The sequence below is a fragment of the Mesoplodon densirostris genome, chromosome 2 (genome assembly GCF_025265405.1).
Source record: "Mesoplodon densirostris isolate mMesDen1 chromosome 2, mMesDen1 primary haplotype, whole genome shotgun sequence".
Taxonomy (NCBI): Eukaryota; Metazoa; Chordata; class Mammalia; order Artiodactyla; family Ziphiidae; genus Mesoplodon; species Mesoplodon densirostris.
In genome coordinates, this window is record NC_082662.1 from 140,918,032 (window position 1) to 140,938,669 (window position 20,638).

The 20,638-nt window shown below is 36.8% G+C and overlaps 1 protein-coding gene across 1 annotated transcript in view; it reads right to left on the minus strand.

Moving 5' to 3' along the window:
- The window catches only part of CR1 (complement C3b/C4b receptor 1 (Knops blood group)), a 156,723-nt gene that overhangs the window by 43,066 nt on the left and 93,019 nt on the right, over positions 1–20,638 (minus strand). The window contains exons 39-43 of the mRNA XM_060078239.1: positions 19,637–19,722; positions 15,681–15,911; positions 13,512–13,691; positions 12,783–12,882; positions 3,615–3,700 (exon numbers count right to left, since the gene is read on the minus strand). Of these exons, the coding sequence (XP_059934222.1) occupies positions 3,615–3,700; positions 12,783–12,882; positions 13,512–13,691; positions 15,681–15,911; positions 19,637–19,722 (683 nt within the window). The remainder of the gene's footprint in view (positions 1–3,614; positions 3,701–12,782; positions 12,883–13,511; positions 13,692–15,680; positions 15,912–19,636; positions 19,723–20,638) is intronic.

Genomic DNA, 20,638 nt, shown 5'->3' on the forward strand with positions numbered 1-20,638 from the left:
GTGCAGCCCCAGAGCCAACTCAGGTAAAAAGAAACCAAAACTTGAGCTATAGTGCCACCTGTTGAATTGCAAAAATCAAAGTAAACAACTAAGAAAGGTATGCTCTACTTCAAATGACCATTTTGTCAAACATTATGAAAAGTCACAGTAATATGGTACCACAAAAACCCCAATAATTCTCTAGCAACCGAATCCAAAGGCACAGAATATTGCAATCTGACTAAAAAAGAATTCAAAATAGCTGATATAAAGAGATTTAATGAGCTACAACAAGACTCAGAAAGGCAATTCAATGAACTCAGGAATAAAATTAATAAACAAGAAGAAGTTATTTACCAAAGAGACTGAAATTTTTGAAAAGAACCAGACAAATTCTGGAGATGAATAATTCAATGAATCAGATGAAGAATGCATTAGCAAGCTTAGGAAATAGGGCAGATTAGGTCAAAGAAAGAATAGCAGCCTGGAGGATAGGAATTTAGAAATGACTCAGAAGAGGGGAGAGAACTAAGATTTTTAAAAAGTAAAGAAGACCTATGAATCAATTACAGGAAAAAAAGTGTAAAAAATACAAACACATGGAGGCTAAACAATAAACTATTAAATAGCCAAGAGATCACTGAAGAAATCGAAGAGGGACTCAAAAAATACCTAGAAACAAATTACAGTAAAAACATGATGACCCAAAACCTATGGGATGCAGCAAAAGCAGTTCTAAGAGGGAAGTTTATAGCAATACAATCCTACCTCAAGAAACAAGAAACATCTCAAATAAACAAACTAACCTTACACCTAAAGCAATTGGAGAAAGAACAAAAAACCCCCAAAGTTAGCAGAAGGAAAGAAATCATAAAGATCAGATCAGAAATACATGAAAAAGAAATGAAGGAAACGATAGCGAAAATCAATAAAACTAAAAGGTGGTTCTTTGAGAAGATAAACAAAATTGATAAACCATTAGCCAGATTCATGAAGAAAAAATGGAGAAGACTCAAATCAACAGAATTAGAAATGAAAAAGGAGAAGTACCCACTGACACTGCAGAAATACAAAGGATCATGAGAGCTTACTACAAGCAACTATATGCCAATAAAATGGACAACCTGGAATAAATGAACAAATTCTTAGAAAAGCAGAACCTTCCGAGACAGAACCAGGAATAAACAGAAAATATAAACACACCAATCACAAGCACTGAACTTGAAACTGTGATTAAAAATCTTCCAATAAACAAAAGCCCAGGACCAGATGCCTTCACAGGTAAATTCTATCAAACACTTAGAGAACAGCTAACACCTATCTTTCTCAAACTCTTCCAAAATATAGCAAGGGAGGAACAGTCCCAAACTCATTCTACGAGGTCACTATCACCCTGATACCAAAACCACTCAAAGATGTCACAAAGAAAGAAAACTACAGGCCAATATCACTGATGAGCATAGATGCAAAAATCCTCAACAAAATACTAGCAAACAGAAACCAACAGCACATTAAAAGGATCATACACCATGATCAACTGGGGTTTATCCCAGGAATGCAAGGATTCTTCAATATACACAAATCAATCAATGTGATACACCATATTAAAAAGCTGAAGGATGTGCTAAAGCATTATGCTAAATGAGATTTGTGACAACATGGATGGAATTTTAGCACATTATGCTAAATGAGATGTCAGACAGAGGAAGACAAGAACTGTATGATACCATTTATATGTGGAATGTAAAAAAGCCAAGTTTTAAAAATAGAATAAAATGGTGGTTACCAGGGAATGGGAGGACAGGATGGATGTTGTCTAAGAGTATAAACTTACAACAAGTAGAAAATATGCCCTGGAGATGCACAGATCAATGAATATAGACAACAACATTGTACTATAATAATAAAACTTGCTGAGAGACTAGAAACTATTCCAACTACTAAAAATAAAGAATAATTATGTAATGTGATGGAGGTGATAATTATTCCTATGATGGCAATCATATTACAATATATTAATGTACATCTTAAATTTACACAAAGTTATATGTCTAATATATTTCAAAAAAAAGATTGAAAAGAAAATATAAAAGACATGAGGAAATAATCACAGATTTGGGGTAATAAAATGCTAAATGACCACTATGTCCTATCACAACATAGTAATTTAAAACATACTGGTATAATTGACTATTCATACATTCACATGTACACACATCACCAATATGGACTCAGTTAAATGTTTATTGACCTATAAATATAGTAGAAGTGGAAACATTTTTCATTAAAGATAACCTCCTACAAAAGGTGACAGACCTTGAAAATTGTATATAGTAAATGATAATACCTTGCTAATTTGAATTTTTTTCAGAGAATTTAATATTTTTTGGCAAGTAAAGAAGGCACCTTTTATAGTTTCTCATTTATGTCTTTGGATATCTAAAAGCCAATGTTATTTTCTGGAAGAAAAATAACTCAATGGGAAAAGGACAGTAATTTTTGGAGGAATACCTGTGAATACAATGAATATATTCATTGTAGGAAATATAAAAAATGTGGACAAACAAAAAATGATAAGGTCTAAAAATAAATATTATTAATAATTTAGTGTATATTGTTTCAGATATGTGTGTGCACGTGCATGTGTGTCTATGGTTATATTTTCTATGGTATATTTGGTGGCTGAATAATATTCTGGGATGTAGATATATAAATATACTATCTATTGCTTCTTGGATGTGGCATCTCTCTCTAATTTTTATGGTATACTTTTTACCTTTCTTAAAAACTTGTCATAACCATTTTTAATAAGGCCTATGTCTTCCATCAGCTATTTACAAACCATGATTTCTGCATTGAGTGTCTTTGGATGAAAATCACGGGAAAAGTCTATGATGATTATTTTCTTGGGATAAATTCTGCGAAATGGAATTACTAGGTTAAAGGGTATTTGCATTTAAGGCTTTAGTATATATTGCTCATTAGCCTTCCAGAAGTTTGTGCCCACTTTTACTGCCATCAATTCTGCATGTGATTCTGATTTCTTCACAACCTTAATACTTTACCAATTTGCAATCATTCTTCTATGTTCCTCAAAATTTTGGAGATTCACTTTACAATATTCCATTGAAAAGATGAATGGCCAACTAATCAAGAACAAATACAACTAGGGCATGAGCTTGGAAGAATTTGAGGGAAGAATAAAGAGCAGAATAACCCGAGGCTTGGGAAAATTGCTAAGGATTGTAAGATCTTTTATGCTTCAGAGTAAGAATGATAAGGAAGGGAGTAATCTACTTTCTGGGCTTACAATGTGATATTAGGAGGTTGTAGAGACAAAATTAATTTTCTTTAGTATCTTTTAAGGTTAGTCACTAAGGAGAATGATCATTATACTGAGAGTTTATTATCAAAGTAGGAAATTGGGGCAATTTTACCTGAGTTTAAGTCCACAGTTTCAGATAAATTACCTCCTAAAGTAAAGAAAAACCGGGAGGACCGTGCCGCACATGACTCCAAGTTTCAAACAACTGAGAGAGAACTCTATGCAAGAAGGATTTGATTCCTTCTTCATAATTCCAGGGATAAATAAGGATCAAATGGAGGGAATTATGGGAAAAAATAGTTCAACTCACTCTCACAAATAGGTGCCTTCTTATCCCAAGTGACATCAATGCCTGACAGAAGACAAGTAGCAGAAGGGGAGCCAATGAGTCGATACCTAGAAGCAAAGAATGAAAGATGATTAGACTCTACACAGATTTCCCACTTAAATCACCATGAGAAAACAATAGCAGGAGGATGTTACAAATTACAGGACAGATTAAAATATGAGAGACCTCAAGAAAGAAACCCCATCTCCACCTATAAATTACTCTTCATTCTTCAGGGCAAGCTAAAATTCTTACCTCTTTAATCCATCTCCATTCCTAGTCCCCTCACAACTCATTGCAATATTCCCGTTATTAACCATGGGACACTTCTGTACTTGTCTTAAAGGTACCTCAGAATTATTTTATCCATTTGTACTTTCAGCTGAGAAATTATAAGTGCTTGATTAGGAGGGAAGATGTCTTACTGAAATATATACACTCTTTAGCACCTAGCCTAGAGACTTTCAAGCATGTGGTGCTCAAAAATATCTACTGAGTGAAGGGAAGAATGATGGCTTTACCCTGAAGACTTAATAAATGAGAATCAGAGGAAACAGCTAACCATACCTTTCAAATGTAGAAAGCAGGGATACTCACCAACTGTGTCATAAAATCATTCAAAATGGGTCACAAAATTTGAAACTTCATCATTTATTTTTTATTTATTATATCTCTATGTTGTTACTATTGAGAAATGTCACAAAAGATACTCAGCCAAGATAGTCATATGTTCCAATGTACAGCAGGGCTAAACTTGATAAAGTAAAAGGTGATGGGTGTAAGGCAAAGTCACATAACAGTGAGGTAGTTACTGCAACAGTTAAGAAATCTGTCTTTTGATTACCTAGGACATGTGATCAGGGCAGTACCCATTTGGAGCAGAGACCACTGGAACCTCCAGTATCCACTTTTCTTTTCTTCATTAGTAACATGACCCTGTATTTTTAACTGGGCCATTGGCCACTTTCAATAACAGCTTCATTTCTCAGCTTCCCCGACAGCCGTGTGACTGTGTTCTGGCCAGAGGGATGTAAATGGAGTGTCTGGAAAGTGTCTTCACAGGGATAAGTGTTCCCTTCCTCCATTCTTCCTCTTTGCTAAGTGGAGTTTGGACCATGAGTTGAGATGGACTCTCTAATGGAAGGATCCCAGGTTTCTGTGGATCTTGGAGCCACTGTATGAGCCCTGGGCCGTCATGGTTCTTAACATGAGAGGTAAGTAAACTGCTGTCTTGTTCAAGCCCCTGTTATTTTGTGTTTTTTCTGTCTTTTATAACTTAATCTAATCTTAACTGGTATACCAGCTCTTCCCAAAACAGTAACAAAAAGATGGTGGGAACCACGTTGGTAGAGCAATGACAGTGAATATTTTGGTAGACACAGTAAGTCACTTTTATATTTAGGTAGTGATTAAATTTTACTTATTGTTACCTTGTTTTTTATGAGCTGTGTTCTAAAATCTTTTAAGTGTGCCAACAAATATTTAATCTTCAAAATGTCTGCAAACAAACATTTTGAGAACCACTTTATTTTTTTTATTTTTATTTTTATTATTATTTTTTTTTTTGCGGTATGCGGGCCTCTCACTGTTGTGGCCTCCCCCGTTGCGGAGCACAGGCTCCGGACGCGCAGGCTCCGGACGCGCAGGCTCAGCGGCCATGGCTCAGCGGCCATGGCTCACGGGCCCAGCCGCTCCGCGGCATATGGGATCCTCCCAGACCGGGGCACGAACCCGTATCCCCTGCATCGGCAGGCGGACTCCCAACCACTTGCGCCACCAGGGAGGCCTGAGAACCACTTTAGTAAGGAAAGAGGATAATCATCCCTGTACTACGTGTGTGTTTCCTTTCGCCCGTCTCCTATCATACATTTAAATGTTGCCTTAGGAGCACAGGGTCATGGGTATCCTCTGACTTTTGACCTTATAAAGGATGCTCTTAATGTACTCACTATAACTAAACTAGAGCTTTGGAGTAAAAATGTGAAGCAGGTTCCAGCCTCTGTATTAACTGTAAAAAGCAGTGAATATTTTTGAACATATTGTAAGACACTAGTATGCTGCAGTAGTGATTATGTCGTAATTTTTTTCCTGGATGAATTTCCCATCTCTGTGAATTTCTTTTACTGGAGCCCATTCAGTTCCCCTGAGCATTAGAAATCTGTATAGTTTTCTGCATAGAACAACTCTAAATTGCTGTTCAAGAGTTATGAGATTCCTTTCCCTATAAGCATCATACATACTGTGGAGAAGCGTGCTGAGGCATTGGAGAGCCCATTAAGTAAGGTCAGGGATGGGAGAATCAAGGGCTAGGATGGTGTCATTTTTATCTTTTCCTATTTTTTCATGTACTTTGAACTATTTAGCAGTGGAGGGACTCTATGGAGACATTCAGTAGGCTGCAAATTACTAAAAGTAGCTCACAGATATGATTTTCAGCAGTCCTCTTTTTTTTTAAAAAAAAAAAGAAATTTAAAATTGAATTTTATTGGCTTATAAAAGTTAACATACATTCATTGTAGACATATTTGGAAGTTGTGAATAACCCAAAGATCAAAAATATCACCACCCAAGATAGTACCACTTGTAGTAGCTAATATTTTGCTATGAATCCTTCTAGCCTTTTTATCTAAAAATATGCGTGTAACCCAGATGTCAACTGGGCTTAGCTACCTTTAGAAGGAAGAGCTGGTTAAATTGGACACAAGCACCAATTCTACATTTGTAAAGTACAGATTCCCATCTGCCCTCCAAACCCCTCCAAACATTCTCAGATTTCTCAGCCCCCTAAGTCCTTCAGATGACTGCAGCCCCAGTCAACATCAAAGACACTATCAAGAGAGTGAAAAGATAACCCACAGGATAAAAGAAAATATTTGGAAATCATTTTTCTGAGAAGTGTTTAATATACAGAATATATAAAGAACTCCTATAACAAAACAACAAAAAGACAAACAACCCAATTGAAAAATGGGCAAAGAACTTGAATGGACATTTTTCTAAAGAAGATATACAAATGTACAAAAGATATACACATGAAAAGATACGAACTATTATTAGTCATTAGGGAAATCCAAGTCAAACCCACTTCAGACCTTCCAGGATGGCTATAATAATAACTTTTTTGAGTTTTTTTTAATAATAACTTTTTAAAAATGCAAAATTAAAGTGTTGGTGAAGATGTGGAGAAAATGGAATGCTTGTAATTGTTGGTGGGAATTTAAAATGGTGCAGCCACTGTAGAAAACAGTTTGGCTATTCCTCAAAAAGTTAAATATATAATTAACATATGGTCTAGCAATTCCAATCTTAGCTATATATCCAGAAAGACTGACAACAGAGACTCAAGTAGATACAGGTTTATCAGCTGATTTATGTATTTTTAAGTACATCCTGGAAATTGTATTTTTCCTACAAAATGGCACATTTCATGGATGTTTTCAATTTCATTAGGATAGAGAGGATATACTATTTTTATTTAGTATTGATTGAATCCCTTCAATATCTACGATATCTCCTTTCTCATTCACATGTATTTGCAGATGTTATTTTGTGAAATTACAATTGGCCAAATTCCGTTTGTTTAATTGGCCACTTTAAGAAAGTACTCTGAGATTTTTACTTATCGTTTCCCTTTTTACTTTTTATTAATTTCCTTTCTTTATTAATTTCTTACTCCAGCTTCTTTTATGTGTTCGTGTTCTAGTCATTTAAAAATTCTTAGGTAAAATGTTTTGTTCATTTATTTGAAAACTTTTTGTCAGATAACAAAAGTATTGACTATTTCTCTAAGGACAGTTTTGGCATCAGCATCCCAGAAATTTTCATGAGTAATATTTGCACCAGCATTCATAATGAACAGGCTGAATAATGTAAGGTTTACCAATACGGGCTGTTGAGGCAGACTGGCAATATTCAAATTCTAACCTCAACCTCTGTCCTGTGAGTTTTGGTAAATTGGTTCATCTCTCTGTCTTAGTTTCTCTCTTCTGTAAAATGGGGCTATGTGTAATATTCACTACAAAGAGTCATTTTCAAGATTAAGTTAATTCATGTAAAGCACTAGAAGAGTCCTCAGGGCTCATGCACTCAATAATCATTCCTTATTGTTATTTGATATGTAATCTGCAATGTCCGTTTTAATTTTCTCTTTGACTAAGATCCGAAACTTGAATTTTTATTTATTCTTGTCATTAATTCCTAGTGTTATTTTTATTATAATAAGCGTATATAGCTGTTTTAGTTTCTCCTATGTTCAAATCTATTGAGGTACACCCTGTGAAGTGATATGCTATCAACTCTTATAAATGGTCCCTAGAAAGAGTTTACATTCTCTGTAAGGTACAAAATTCAACATACATGTACCAAAGCAGCCTCATCCATCAATGTCTTATTTTTTGTACCTTTGCTTACCCAATCTGAAATTTTCAACTATTATTATTATTTTATCAATGTATCTTTTTACTTCTTTTTAGAACCTCCTTGACTTGGAATAATAAAAGAAATTGAGGAAAAATAATGCTCTTTCTTTTTTTTTTTTTTTTTTTTTTTTTTTTTTTTTTTTTTTTTTGCGGTATGCGGGCCTCTCACTGTTGTGGCCTCCCCCGTTGCGGAGCACAGGCTCCGGATGCGCAGGCTCCGGACGCACAGGCTCAGCGGCCACGGCTCACGGGCCCAGCCACTCCGCGGCACATGGGATCCTCCCAGACCGGGGCACGAACCCGTATCCCCTGCATCGGCAGGCGGACTCTTAACCACTTGCGCCACCAGGGAGGCCCAATGCTCTTTCATCTAACCATAGGTTGGCAAAACTGAGTTCTGCAGGCCCCATGTATGCTGTATCACACATTCATTCATTCACTGTCTAGGGCTACTATCCCACTGCAACTGCAGAGGTGAGTAGTTATAGCAGAGATTATACGGCCCACAAAGCTGAAAGTATTTACTATCTGGGTCTTGACAGAAAAAGTTTGACACCCCTTTGTCAAAGCAATCTGCGTTTTATTTGTCCAGGTTAACATCTGTTCCTTGGCTATTTGTTTATTTAAATTTAATTTATTTCTTTTCAGTAACTTAACAACAGAAAATTCCAACATATGTTTTTGCTTAGAATACCATGTATTTCAGATAACCCTACTTTCTCCAAGCACATTCAAACATATATACACATATAGAGTATCTCCTCAAAATTTGTCATTATTTTTCCAAGTTGAAAACAAACTCTACAAATTGTTTTCTCAGTCAATATCACATCATGATCATCCATCCAGATCACTGAATATAGGATCTAATTAAATCTTTTTGATTGCTGCAAAATAGTTCATGTGTAGATACCTAACAATTTCTATAGTGGCAGCATCATTTTACATTCTCAACAGCAATGTACAAGGATTCCAATTTCTACACATTCTCACCAACACTTTTTATTTTCTGTTTATTAATAATTATTATTAAAGTCATATTAAGAGGTATGAATGGGTTTGATTTGCATTTATCTAATGATTAATAATGTTTAGTATTTTTTATGTGTTTATTGGCCATTTGTATACCTCCTTTGGAGAAATGTCTTACTCAAGTCCTTGGCCCATTTTAAATTGGGTAGTCTTTTTCTTGTGTTGTAGAGTTCTTTATATATTCTGTATATAGAGTTGTAGAGTTCTTTATATATTCTGTATCTTTAATTTTGTCAGATATATGATTTGCAAATATTTTTTCTCATTCTATGAGTTGTCTTTTCACTCTCTTGATAGTGTATGCTATGGTCTGAATGTTTATGTCTCCCCAAAATTCATATGTTGAAATCCTAACCTCCAAAATTGATGGCATTAATAAGTAGGGCCTTTAGGATCTATGTCATAAAGGTGAAGTCCTCATGAGTGGGAGTAATGCCCTTATAAAAGAGACCCCACAGAGCTTCCTAACCCCTCCACCATGTGAGGACACACTAGGAGCATACACCTAGAAGAAGACCTTTTTGACCCTGCCAACACCCTGACCTCAGACTTCCAGTTCCTAGAATGGTGAGAAATAAAGTTCTGTTGTTTATAAACTACCTAGCCTGTGATATTTTGTTATAGTAAGCTGAATGAACTTGATAGTGTCTTGATGCAAAAATGTTCTTAATTTTAATGAAACCCAATTTGTCTATGTCTGCTTTTGTTGCCTGTACTTTTGGTGTCACATTTAAGAAACTATTGCCAAATCCACAGTCATGAAGATTTGTCCCTATATTTTCCTCTAAGAATTTTATAATTTTAACTTTTAACTTCAAGTCTTTGATCCATTTTGATTTAGTTTTGTATATGGTGTAAGGTGGCTTCATTGTTTTGCATGCGAATGTCTAATTTTCCCAGGACCATTGTTGAAGAGACAGTTCTTTCCACAGTGAGTGGTCCTTGCACCCTTGCTGAAAATCAATTGACCATAAATATGCAACTTTATTTCTGGGCTATCACTTACTCCGCTGGCCTGTGTGTCTAACTTTATGCCAGTAACATACTATTTTAATGACTATAGCTTTGTAGTAAGTGTTGAAATAAAAAGTGTGAGTCAACCAACTTTGTTCTTTTCAAGACTGTTTGGGTGTTCTGGGTCCCTTGAAATTCCATACAAAATTTAGGATGGTTTTCCATTTCTGCAAAAAATACCGTTGGGATTTTTGTAGGTATTGCCTTGAATCTGTATATCACTTTGGGCAGTATTTTCATCTTACCAATACTAAGTCTTCCAATCCAAGAATATGAATGTATTTCCATTTATTAAGTCTTCTTTAATTTCTTTCAGCAATGTTTTATAGTATTCAGTGTATAAGTCTTATGTCTCCTTGGTTAAATTTATGTCTAAGGATTTTATTGTTTGATACAATTATAAATGGAATTTTTCTATTATTTTATTTTAGAAATGTGCCTTTTAATTATCATGTAGTTTGAAGTTTTTATTGACTATATTTAGAAGGCATTGTTCTTCAAAAGGGGAATTTAAGCCATCACAGGTACTGTAATAACTTACACATTTTATCTTGCTTATAGTGTTCTTTCCTTTTATTTATTTAACAATTCCCAGGGTTGGAACTCAGTACTGTATAAAACGAGCTCCATTCTTGCTCTGCTGATGCTGTTTCCAGCAAGAGAGATAGAAAGCTTCCTAGTTCTTCTTTTTCTTACCCCTCTTTTGTCATATGGACCAAGTGGTTGTGCTTTTTTGATTGCCATTGTGATTTTGAATTTATATATTTTGATTTTATACTAGCATGGAATAATATCTTCTTTATCATGTCAAGAATATGTACTTATCTGTATGTATTATAACTTAAGCATATATATATATTTTTACTGCATCACCAACTTCCTAGTTGTTGTGATAAAAATCTATTATTTATATCAAGTTTACTCTAATTCCTTTCATACATGAGTTCTCTTTTAAGAATTAGTTCTGCCATTATATTTAGTTTCACAACCATATTAAAAATAACAATTTTAACTCTGTTTAAATAGTTTTGTGACTCACTACTATTTCTTTGATTTCTTCTTTTAAAAATTTCCTCATATTTTTGTGAGAATTATTCTTTTTTCAGGAATCATATCTAACTGGCATATGTTTTGGGTTCTTACTCATGTAAGACTATACATTTGTGCCTTGGAGATAAATGATAGCTTGGCTGAGCACAGATATTTTATGGCATAATATTTTCTCTCAAACACTAATTTCTGTAATTTAGTGTGTGGAAGAGACTTTTGATGCCAAAATGAAGTTCTTCTTTTTCTATTTATTTTATCTCTCGATAGTTGCAGTATTTTTATTCAGTATCTGAATTTCATAAATTTCCTTCATGTACGGCCAGTGCCTCTTACCATTAACCTTGCATTTGTCTTTTTTATTCTGGTCTGAGAAACTATCTTCCATTATGTGCTAATTAATGCTTCACTTTTTTCTGCTTTCTTTTGTTTTTCTCATATCTAGATTGTGTGTGAGTGAATATGTGTATAATTTCCAGTTTTGTCCTGGATTAATTCTAGAGAATTTAATCTTATTTTCTAATGATCTCTTTGTTTTTTTCCTGGATTCAATCTCCTGATTATTGCTGCTTTTTAGATTCCTGTGTGTTTTATCCATAGGTAAATTTTCCTAATATCAGATCATTAAATCTTATAAATGCCTTTCATAGATTCTATGTTATAAACACATATGAGAGATTTCTAGTATCCTGTTTTGTAGCTTATTCCCATGTTTATTGGAATACTCTGATCTATAGAGGAATATTTTCTCTGATTTCTCAAATTAGTCTTTTTATTTTCAACTGCTGTATCTTACCTTATATTTAATGATGTTTTGGCTTGCTCACCACAGAGAGAGCTTTAGGCTTATTCCTGAGAGGAGGTGAGAAGGGGCTGGTGATGAGATTGTATGGAAAGTTTTTAAGTCTCCTAAGCTCAGATAAAGTGAGAAGGGGTGAATATTGATTTATCCTAATTTAAACTTGCTGGATCATAGGTATAATAGCCTGGGCAGAATAGCATGGGGCCAATTACTAGGGGCAGTTTTTGCAGGAAGATTTAATATAGATACCTTTTTTCCCTCTAAGTGATTGTGCCAACTGAAAATTAGTCAACATTCTTTAATTGCTCCCTCTAAGTTGAGGCAATGGCTTCTAGCATGTTTCCCCATTCCAGGGAAAAGTCAAGTGCAAGAACTCCCTTAAGGTCCCCACTCTGTGTGCACTTTAACACTTACATTTCCCAGAGCTGCTGTTACCTTTAATATTTATCCTCCCAAACCCTGCCCCAGGGTCTTCTAATCAGCTATACACCCGCTAACCTGTTAAGGATGTTTGCATGGTTCAACCAGCATGTTTCCTTTTATTTATTTGGCAAGCTGGTCCTTTTTATCCAGTGAATATCTTTCTCATGTACTACCTTCAGCAGAAGCATGGTGCCCCCCCCCCTAGTTTTAATACAGGTACACATTGCGCCTTCTTTTTTTAGATTCCTTGGTCACATGCCTATGTTGTTCAAGCTACCATCTCTACCCAAAAGTCCTATTGCTTACTTTTTGAAGTACATACGTCAGTAGTCTGGTTTGCATATCTTAGACTGGGTGGAAGGTTGGCATTGCTGTTCTGCAACTCACATTCCAAAGATAGTGCTCCCAACTCACCCTTTATTACATGAATAATTAACTGTTGATCCAAACCGGGTGTCTGTGTTTATGTGCACCATGCCATTGAAGGGTTCTGGAGGTCTTCCACATGATTTTCCTACAGAAAAGAAGCAGAATTCAGGAAGTACAGTTCAATTTACATTTGGTTTTAAGATTCAGACTGGAGTGCAGCATACTGAACAGCCTGTATACTTCTGATTGTTCTACAGAATTGACCACTTTGAGAAAACTCACTATACAAGTAGCTATAGGGCACCTGCTTTTAAAATGACCAATGAGCATCACCCAATAAAGGCCATTTGTGGTTAAATAATCCCATCAAATCACCCAATAAAGGTCATTTGTGGTTTTCCATCCCATCAGCCTAAATCAAAGGCCTTAGATTTGGGATTTTCCTCCTATCTTAGTTAGCCAAGCACAATTCACTGTGACCCACATAATTTTCTTGTGCCCTGTTTTATTCATTTCATGGTTTTAGCCACCAAGGGTAACCCCCAGTGAATGGAAAATTCTCCTCCAATTCCTCTTGTGAGAGCCATTCCTATGAAATGAATATCTAGTCAAGGTGTAGAAATGCAAGGCAATAAGAAGGGATGACTTACAAGTCCACCCTCCATTTAAATACCTTGGGCAAACTTAGATGTCTCACCTTCAAAATTTGAACAAATTAAATCAGATCTCACAGATTCTTTGATATACATGAATTGGCTCCCAGGAAGGGGTTACTCATATCTCTAAATATCTTGGCACTTGACGAGACCAAGTTTTCTAAGCAGGTGATAGAGAACATATTTTCAAAATACCCAAGGAAGCATTCATAATACAAAGATGTCCCAACTGGAAACTCAGACTCATCAGTCAGGATTGTAGGCTTTGTAAATGGAAACTGTTTAGGGGCTTTACAATACTTGAAGACCAAAACCACAGAAATATCAAAGTGAGCAGAGAGACTTCCACCCTATCTCCTCTTTCTCTCCAACTGAGCTGATAGATGGGATCACAGAAACAGAGACATAATAATGGCAAAAGAGTTTCTTCCCCTAAGGTAACCCCTGAAGCTACCTTAGGATGGTGCCTTACAATAGCATCTACCCATCAGGAAATTTTTTTTTTTTTTGCAGTACGCGGGCCTCTCACTGTTGTGGCCTCTCCTGTTGCGGAGAACAGGCTCCGGACACACAGGCTCAGCGGCCATAGCTCACGGGCCCAGCCGCTCTGCGGCATGTGGGATCTTCCCGGACCGGGGCACGAACCCGTGTCCGCTGCATCAGCAGGCAGACTCTCAACAACTACACCACCAGGGAAGCCCCCCATCAGGAAATTTTTACTGCTTGGAAGACTGTTCACCTTTTTGGCCTTTCTGTTCAAAGCAAGAGTTTTAGCCAATAGTTTCACATGACAGGCCTCCTATCAGGGTGCCTTTATCGAGAGTTAAGTTAACCATTACATCCTCATTTACTGGTGTTAACATACTCATGTATATTAAGACATATTTACTGTCTCTTTTCACTTATTCCTCCCTACCTCAGTCTCAGGATGCCTACCATAAGCTGCTTCTCTGGTACTAAATAGCAGTCACCACTTGTAGTGGGTGAATGATGTCCCCCAAAAGATACAACCATCTAAAACATTAGAATGGGAACTCATTTGGAATAAGGGTCATTTCAGATACAATTAAGGTAATGAACTTGAGATGAAATTATCCTGGTTTACCAGAGTGAACCCTAACTCCAGTGACTGCTGATGTCTTTCTTTCTTTTTTTTTTTTTTGCTTTTATCTTTTTTATTGCAGGATAATTGCTTTACAATGTTGTGTTAGTTTCTGATGTACAACAAAATGATTCAGCTATATGTATACATATATCCTCTTCCTCTTACACCTCCCTCCCACCCCCCCATCCCACCCATCTAGAGCATCACAGAGCACCTCATCCCACCTCATCACAGAGCACCAAGCTGAGCTCCCTGTGCTTTTAAGAGAGAGGAAGTGGAGATTTGAGACACAGAGATATTGGAGAGAAGGCCATGTGAAGACAGAGGCAGGGATTTAAGTGATGTGTCCACAAGCCAAGTAATGCTAGGAGCCACCAGAAGCTGCAAGAAGGATCCTCCTTTTAGAGCCATAGGACAGAGTGCAGCCCTGCCAACACCTTGATTTCAGACTTCCAGCCCATAGACCTGTGAGAGAACTAATTTCTGTTGTTCTAAGCTACCTAGTTCATGGTTTATGGCAGCCCTAGGATACTAATAGACCAATCTTCTCATTCTGATGCAGACATTCAAGAACAAGGACAAAACAGACTAAGCCATTCAGTAGCTTCCTCTAAGAAGCTAGGTCTTCTTTATGAGAGGGTATACTGTATGCTGCATAATTTGAAATAGAGTCTGAACTCAACTATCTCCTCCTTGGTGGAGACTGCTTCTATTTGCCCATTCAATAAGCCTGGCTGGGGACCTAGGCATCTGCATTTAAAGAAATCTCACTGGATTCTGATATATACCACCCAGCTGGAGGGTGAGGAAGATCAAGGAAAGGTTAAATTCCTCTCATCATGTGTAGCCTTTTCTCACTGGATTGCTCTTCTATCTCAGGGCTCCCTTGCCAATGATGAGGTATTCCAAGGTTGGTGCCACACCCCCACTCTATCCCAGCTTCCATTCTTCTCTTGCCCCACTCTCCTCACCACTCCACCAGCAAGTAGAATGATTAGCATCTTACCTAGTCAAACATCTTGGCACTGCTGGAAATATCTGTTTTAGCCATGGCATGTAATTTCAACACTTCCACTTATGACAAAGTTAAACTCACAAGAAAACACCATATCTCATTATAGAAGTATAAAGGATGTGGTCCAGGTGTTCTGAACCCATTTAGGGTATATAGGAGTGGGCACTGACCAACAGAACCAGAAAGTTCACAGTGAGGGTCAGGGATACTCCAAACCTCATTCCCTTGACTGTCACTTGTGCAGTGGATGGTGCTCTCCCTAAAGAGACTGAAAGTCATCCCTCTGTCTGGGTGGGGGTCACATGTGCAAGATATTTCTTTTCCACAGGAAATGCTTCCCAGAGAATTTCCTGTGTGGTTCCCATTAAGGATAGCCAGCGGATTTGGACAAAAAATTTCTAAAAGAGCTAAAAGTTACATTAAAATGCTTAAATTTTCATCTGAGTCGATTCCACAATTGTGGGATTCTGTGACTGTGTTGCCAGTTCCACAACAAGTAAACTCTTAGGGAGAGTACAAACTACAAAATAAATATATTAGGACACTGCTGAGATGCAGCTAAATGAAGTTACATCAAAATCAATTTTTATTATAAAAGTCTAAAAGGGACGTAAGCATCCTGAACTCTTCAGCGATTTAAGCCTTCTGGATAATTGAGGCTTAAATAAACAAAAATCTTCTTAACCACATCCATTTAACAAGGAAATCATCCATTAATTCACCAAGAAGGTTTTTTTTTTTTTGAGCACCTACTATACAGCAAGTACTATTTTAAGCACAAAATAGGTGAGATCTTTTAACATCAAGGATCTTCATCCTAGAGAATTTTTTCCAAATATATTCCAAATATATACATTTACTATTTGTCTATCCATGATTTAATCTTTTCTTGATACCTTGAGGCTGTTATTCTCAAAAGCAAAATGAATGGTTACAGAAATGCTGCCACAGTGAAATGAAACATTCTCCATACTCCAGTGCATGCTCCAAAGGCTCAGAAATGTTTTGACTTTTGAGATACTTATAGGTTTTACAGTTTGTTTTTATCATTGAAGAAACACACATTTCTTCTTTTGAGCGTTATCTATTTAGAGATGCTCCTTTCCCCTTCTGATTTGATCTGTATTTAGGAAGAGGATACTGCAGCTTGAAAGAATTATGGATAAACTAACTATTCAAAGGGTGGAATAGCTTAACCAATGTTTACACTCTACTAAGTGATTTTAGGTATATCCTTGAGTTCATGGGAGTAATTTTCTTTCTTTCTTTCGTGTTTCTTAATTACATTAAGATTTTCAAATAGCTGACTTTCAAACATGAAAGATATAACTATGGTTTCATTATATAAATCAGTACAATATGTTCAAATAATATTAAAGCAAAGTATTCATTTGAAAAAATAAATATATATCTTTCAGTCATTACAATCAGAAGACGAAGCAACATCCTGGTGATTTAGTGAAGAAATAAATGTACAGGTTGGATATATTCGTAGTGTTTCTCTATTTAACAGGTTACATTTCTGTCATTAAAAAAGAAAAAGCTCCCTAATCCCACTTCCTTTGCAGCTGTAGTCCCTTTTCTCTACCCCCTTTACATTAGAAGTCCTCTAAGATGTTGTCTATGGTCTGTCCTTCCTCCCTTTCATTGTCCCTTGAACTCATTCCAATTGGGCATTTGCCCCCACAACTCTACTGAACTGCTTTTATCGAGGTCATTCATTACCTCCAAGTCGCTAAACCCAATGATAATTTTCTGTCCTCATGTTATTTGACCTCTCTGAAGAATAACACAGTTTCTGAGTCTCATCTCCTTAAACAAAGTTCTCCACTTGTCTTCCAAGATACCTCATCCTCCTGATTTTTCTCTCAATGCACTGGCTGCTTCTTCTTAATCTCCTTTTCCAATTCCTTCTAATCTTTCCAACATCTTAATGTTGAATTTACAAGGCTCAGACCATGCATCTATTCTCTGGCCCCATTCACTCTCTGGGTGATCTCACTTAATCTCTATTTTAAACTCTATATCTAAACCATCAGCAAATCCTGTCATTTCTACCTTCAGAATATATCCAGAATTTGAATACTGCTTATCACCTCTCTCAGTGTTATCCTGGGCCAACACCTCTGGTTAGATTTTTGCAATAGCCTCCCAGCTTGTATCCTCAGCTCTACCCTCAGATTTACTTGGCTATAGGTATCTTTTGGGCCTTCAGTTGCTTTCCCAATTGAGAGTGCTGATACTACTGCTACCTCATTTCCTGACAACACTGGCTGTCTCAGCTGCCCCAAGGGTGAGATGGGCTACTGCACAGCCTCTGCTGTACCACTGCAGTGGAGGTCACAGTAGTTCTAAATCTAAGCCAACGTGACTGGATCCATGTTCACTCTGGCTCCTTCTATCACTTCCTGGCTTAGGTGGAGTACCAGGCAACAGGTCATGGGTCTAGTGTCCCCAGAGTCTGATCAGGGAGAGAAATAATACAACATGAAATCCAAGGACTTAATAGCCTGGGAATAAACAGAAGATGAGAGGCAGGAAAGACCGAGCAGATAAGTTGCTTGTTCTTTCTCTTCTAATGGTCAGTTCTGGTTCCACAGAATCTCTCTGGAGATGTCCTATATGGCCAAACAACCAGCCGTCTTTTTTGTGAAGCTTATGGCCACTTCAATAACACAATCTCTTTTATTTATCTGCTTTTCTTTCCTCTCCACCTCCCTTTTTGTTTTCCTTCACTTTTGCTGCCCTGGGACTATACCCTACAGTAGAGCACTATAACTCAAACTTTGTCTCTGGCACTGTTTTTGGGGGAATCTCAATCTAAGATACATCCTTTCAACTCAGCTCTCTCTAGAGTAGCCAGAGTGAAATAATTAAAAGTAAGTTAGATCATGTTACTTTTCTACTCATAATACTCCAATGGCTTTTCATCTTGCTTAGAGTGAAAACCTAAATTCTTACAGAGTATAGAGTTATTCTCTTTTATTGCTTCTGTATACTTCTGTATTTGCTCACTGAACATCAGCCATATTGGCTTCTGAGAAATGTCAGGAGCAGGCTTTTCAAAAAAATGCCAGGAACACTTCTGCCTTGGAACTTTGTAGTTTCTGCTCCATCTGCATGGAAAGTTCTTCCTCTCTCTTTGCACATTGGTAATCAATCAAGTTTCATCAAAGCTCAAATGTTATTTTCTCTTTTTCTTCCTTAATCATTTTATTTTAAGTGGAAACAATTTTTTTTTCTGGAATTCCTTTTTCCCCTTTACACAACTATTTTATGCATTACCCTGTTTTTTTCTTAATAACACTTAGTATTATTTGAAATTGTCTATTTATGTGTTTGCTTGTTTACTTGTTTTATATATATATATATTTATATATATATATATTTGCCTTTCTCACTGCACAAGAATATAAACAACATTGGAGCAGGAACCTAGTCTGTCTTGTTTACAGGCATATTCCTAGTATCTAGAAGACTGGCTGGCACATAGTAGTTACTCAAAAAAAATCTGTTGAAAGAATGTGTATATGATGGATGGATGATTGAAGAAAGGATAAAAAAAGCTGAAGTGTGACTATCATTTTTGAAAAGGAAAAAGGGAAAATTTGACAAAGCGTCAGCCATAAATTTCTCCCCATCTGTGAAGCATTTCTTCCCATTTATAGCACATAGTACGTTTATAAATATTTATAGAATGACACACAAAGCCCATGATGTTCAGGTTTATTTCCCCAAAAAACATTCTTTGAAACTATTTCAACAATAAATATTTCTATCGGGCCTCCCTGGTGGCGCAAGTGGTTAAGAGTCCGCCTGCCGATGCAGGGGATACAGGTTCGTGCCCCGGTCTGGGAGGATCCCATATGCCGCGGAGCGGCTGGGCCCGTGAGCCATGGCCACTGGGCCTGCGCATCCGGAGCCTGTGCTCCGCAACGGGAGAGGCCACAACAGTGAGAGGCCCACATACAGCAAAAAAAAAAAAAAGAAAAAAAAAATTTCTATCAAAAACAAAATAAACAGAGGGATAGACATTAGATAATATCATGTGGTAAAATGCAACAAGAAAATGAAAAAAACAAGGAGAAAGATGCAGACCTGAACAGATATTCTTTCTACTTACGTTCACACACAGGAACACTGTTATTCCAAAGGCTTTTCGTTCCAACCAAGATACAGTAACTGGCTGAGCTTCCCTTTAACTGGAACCTAAGGAACAAAGCAGTAGTGACTGGATGAGCACACCATTTCTCTCTTCCATCCATTGACAGATCTCAGCTACTTCCCTTCTGCTAAAACACAATTTAATGCCTAAGTTAAATCCCAGGTGAAAGAAAAAGCTCAGCCTATTTTGTTTCTCAGCTGAAAAAGGCTCAGAAACCAAAACATTTTTTAAAATTGCTGCTTCCAATGAGGACAAAGCAATAACACCTGTCAAAGCTCAGTAATCAGACTTGCCTGAACTAAAGAAGGTACAAAAAACATAACAGGCATTTCCTTAGTCTGGTTCTGGACCTTCAGGAGACCATCTTACCCTGACTGCTCTCAAACAAGCCCCCTTTTGTCATTAGGAGAAACTTTGTCCTCTAATGCAAAGCGTGGCATTTTCCTCTTTTAGTAGACCAGGACGAAAACAACTCCTGATTTAAACAAATCAGAGAACATGAGGAAAGATATCAGAGACTGTTCTTTTTGCCAATACATTTGGAATGTTCCTGAATGAGACTTCTGACATATCTGGATTACTGAAGAGTAAAGCCAAATTATCTAGGAAAAAGAAGAAAAGGTGAGGAGAGAGGATTCCTTGGAGAACAATCATCCTAAAACATCTGGTTTATTGTCAGACCAGTGGCTCCTGAATTGCCTCTGGGTCTTTATTGGGTGACTGGTAATTGATGCTTGTCAAGAGTCCTTGGAATATACTGAGAACAACTGCTCTATTGTCCATGCTTTTTACCTGCCAATGGTGTTGGAACATAATATCAAGATCATTTAGATTCACACAAAGAGTTAATGATGTTACTTGAAATATGAACAGCAGTCTTCATGCTCTTTCAACACAGCCTAATACTAATTAGATGATATGTAATTATTACAGATTAAAAATACTTCTGCTTACTCTTCT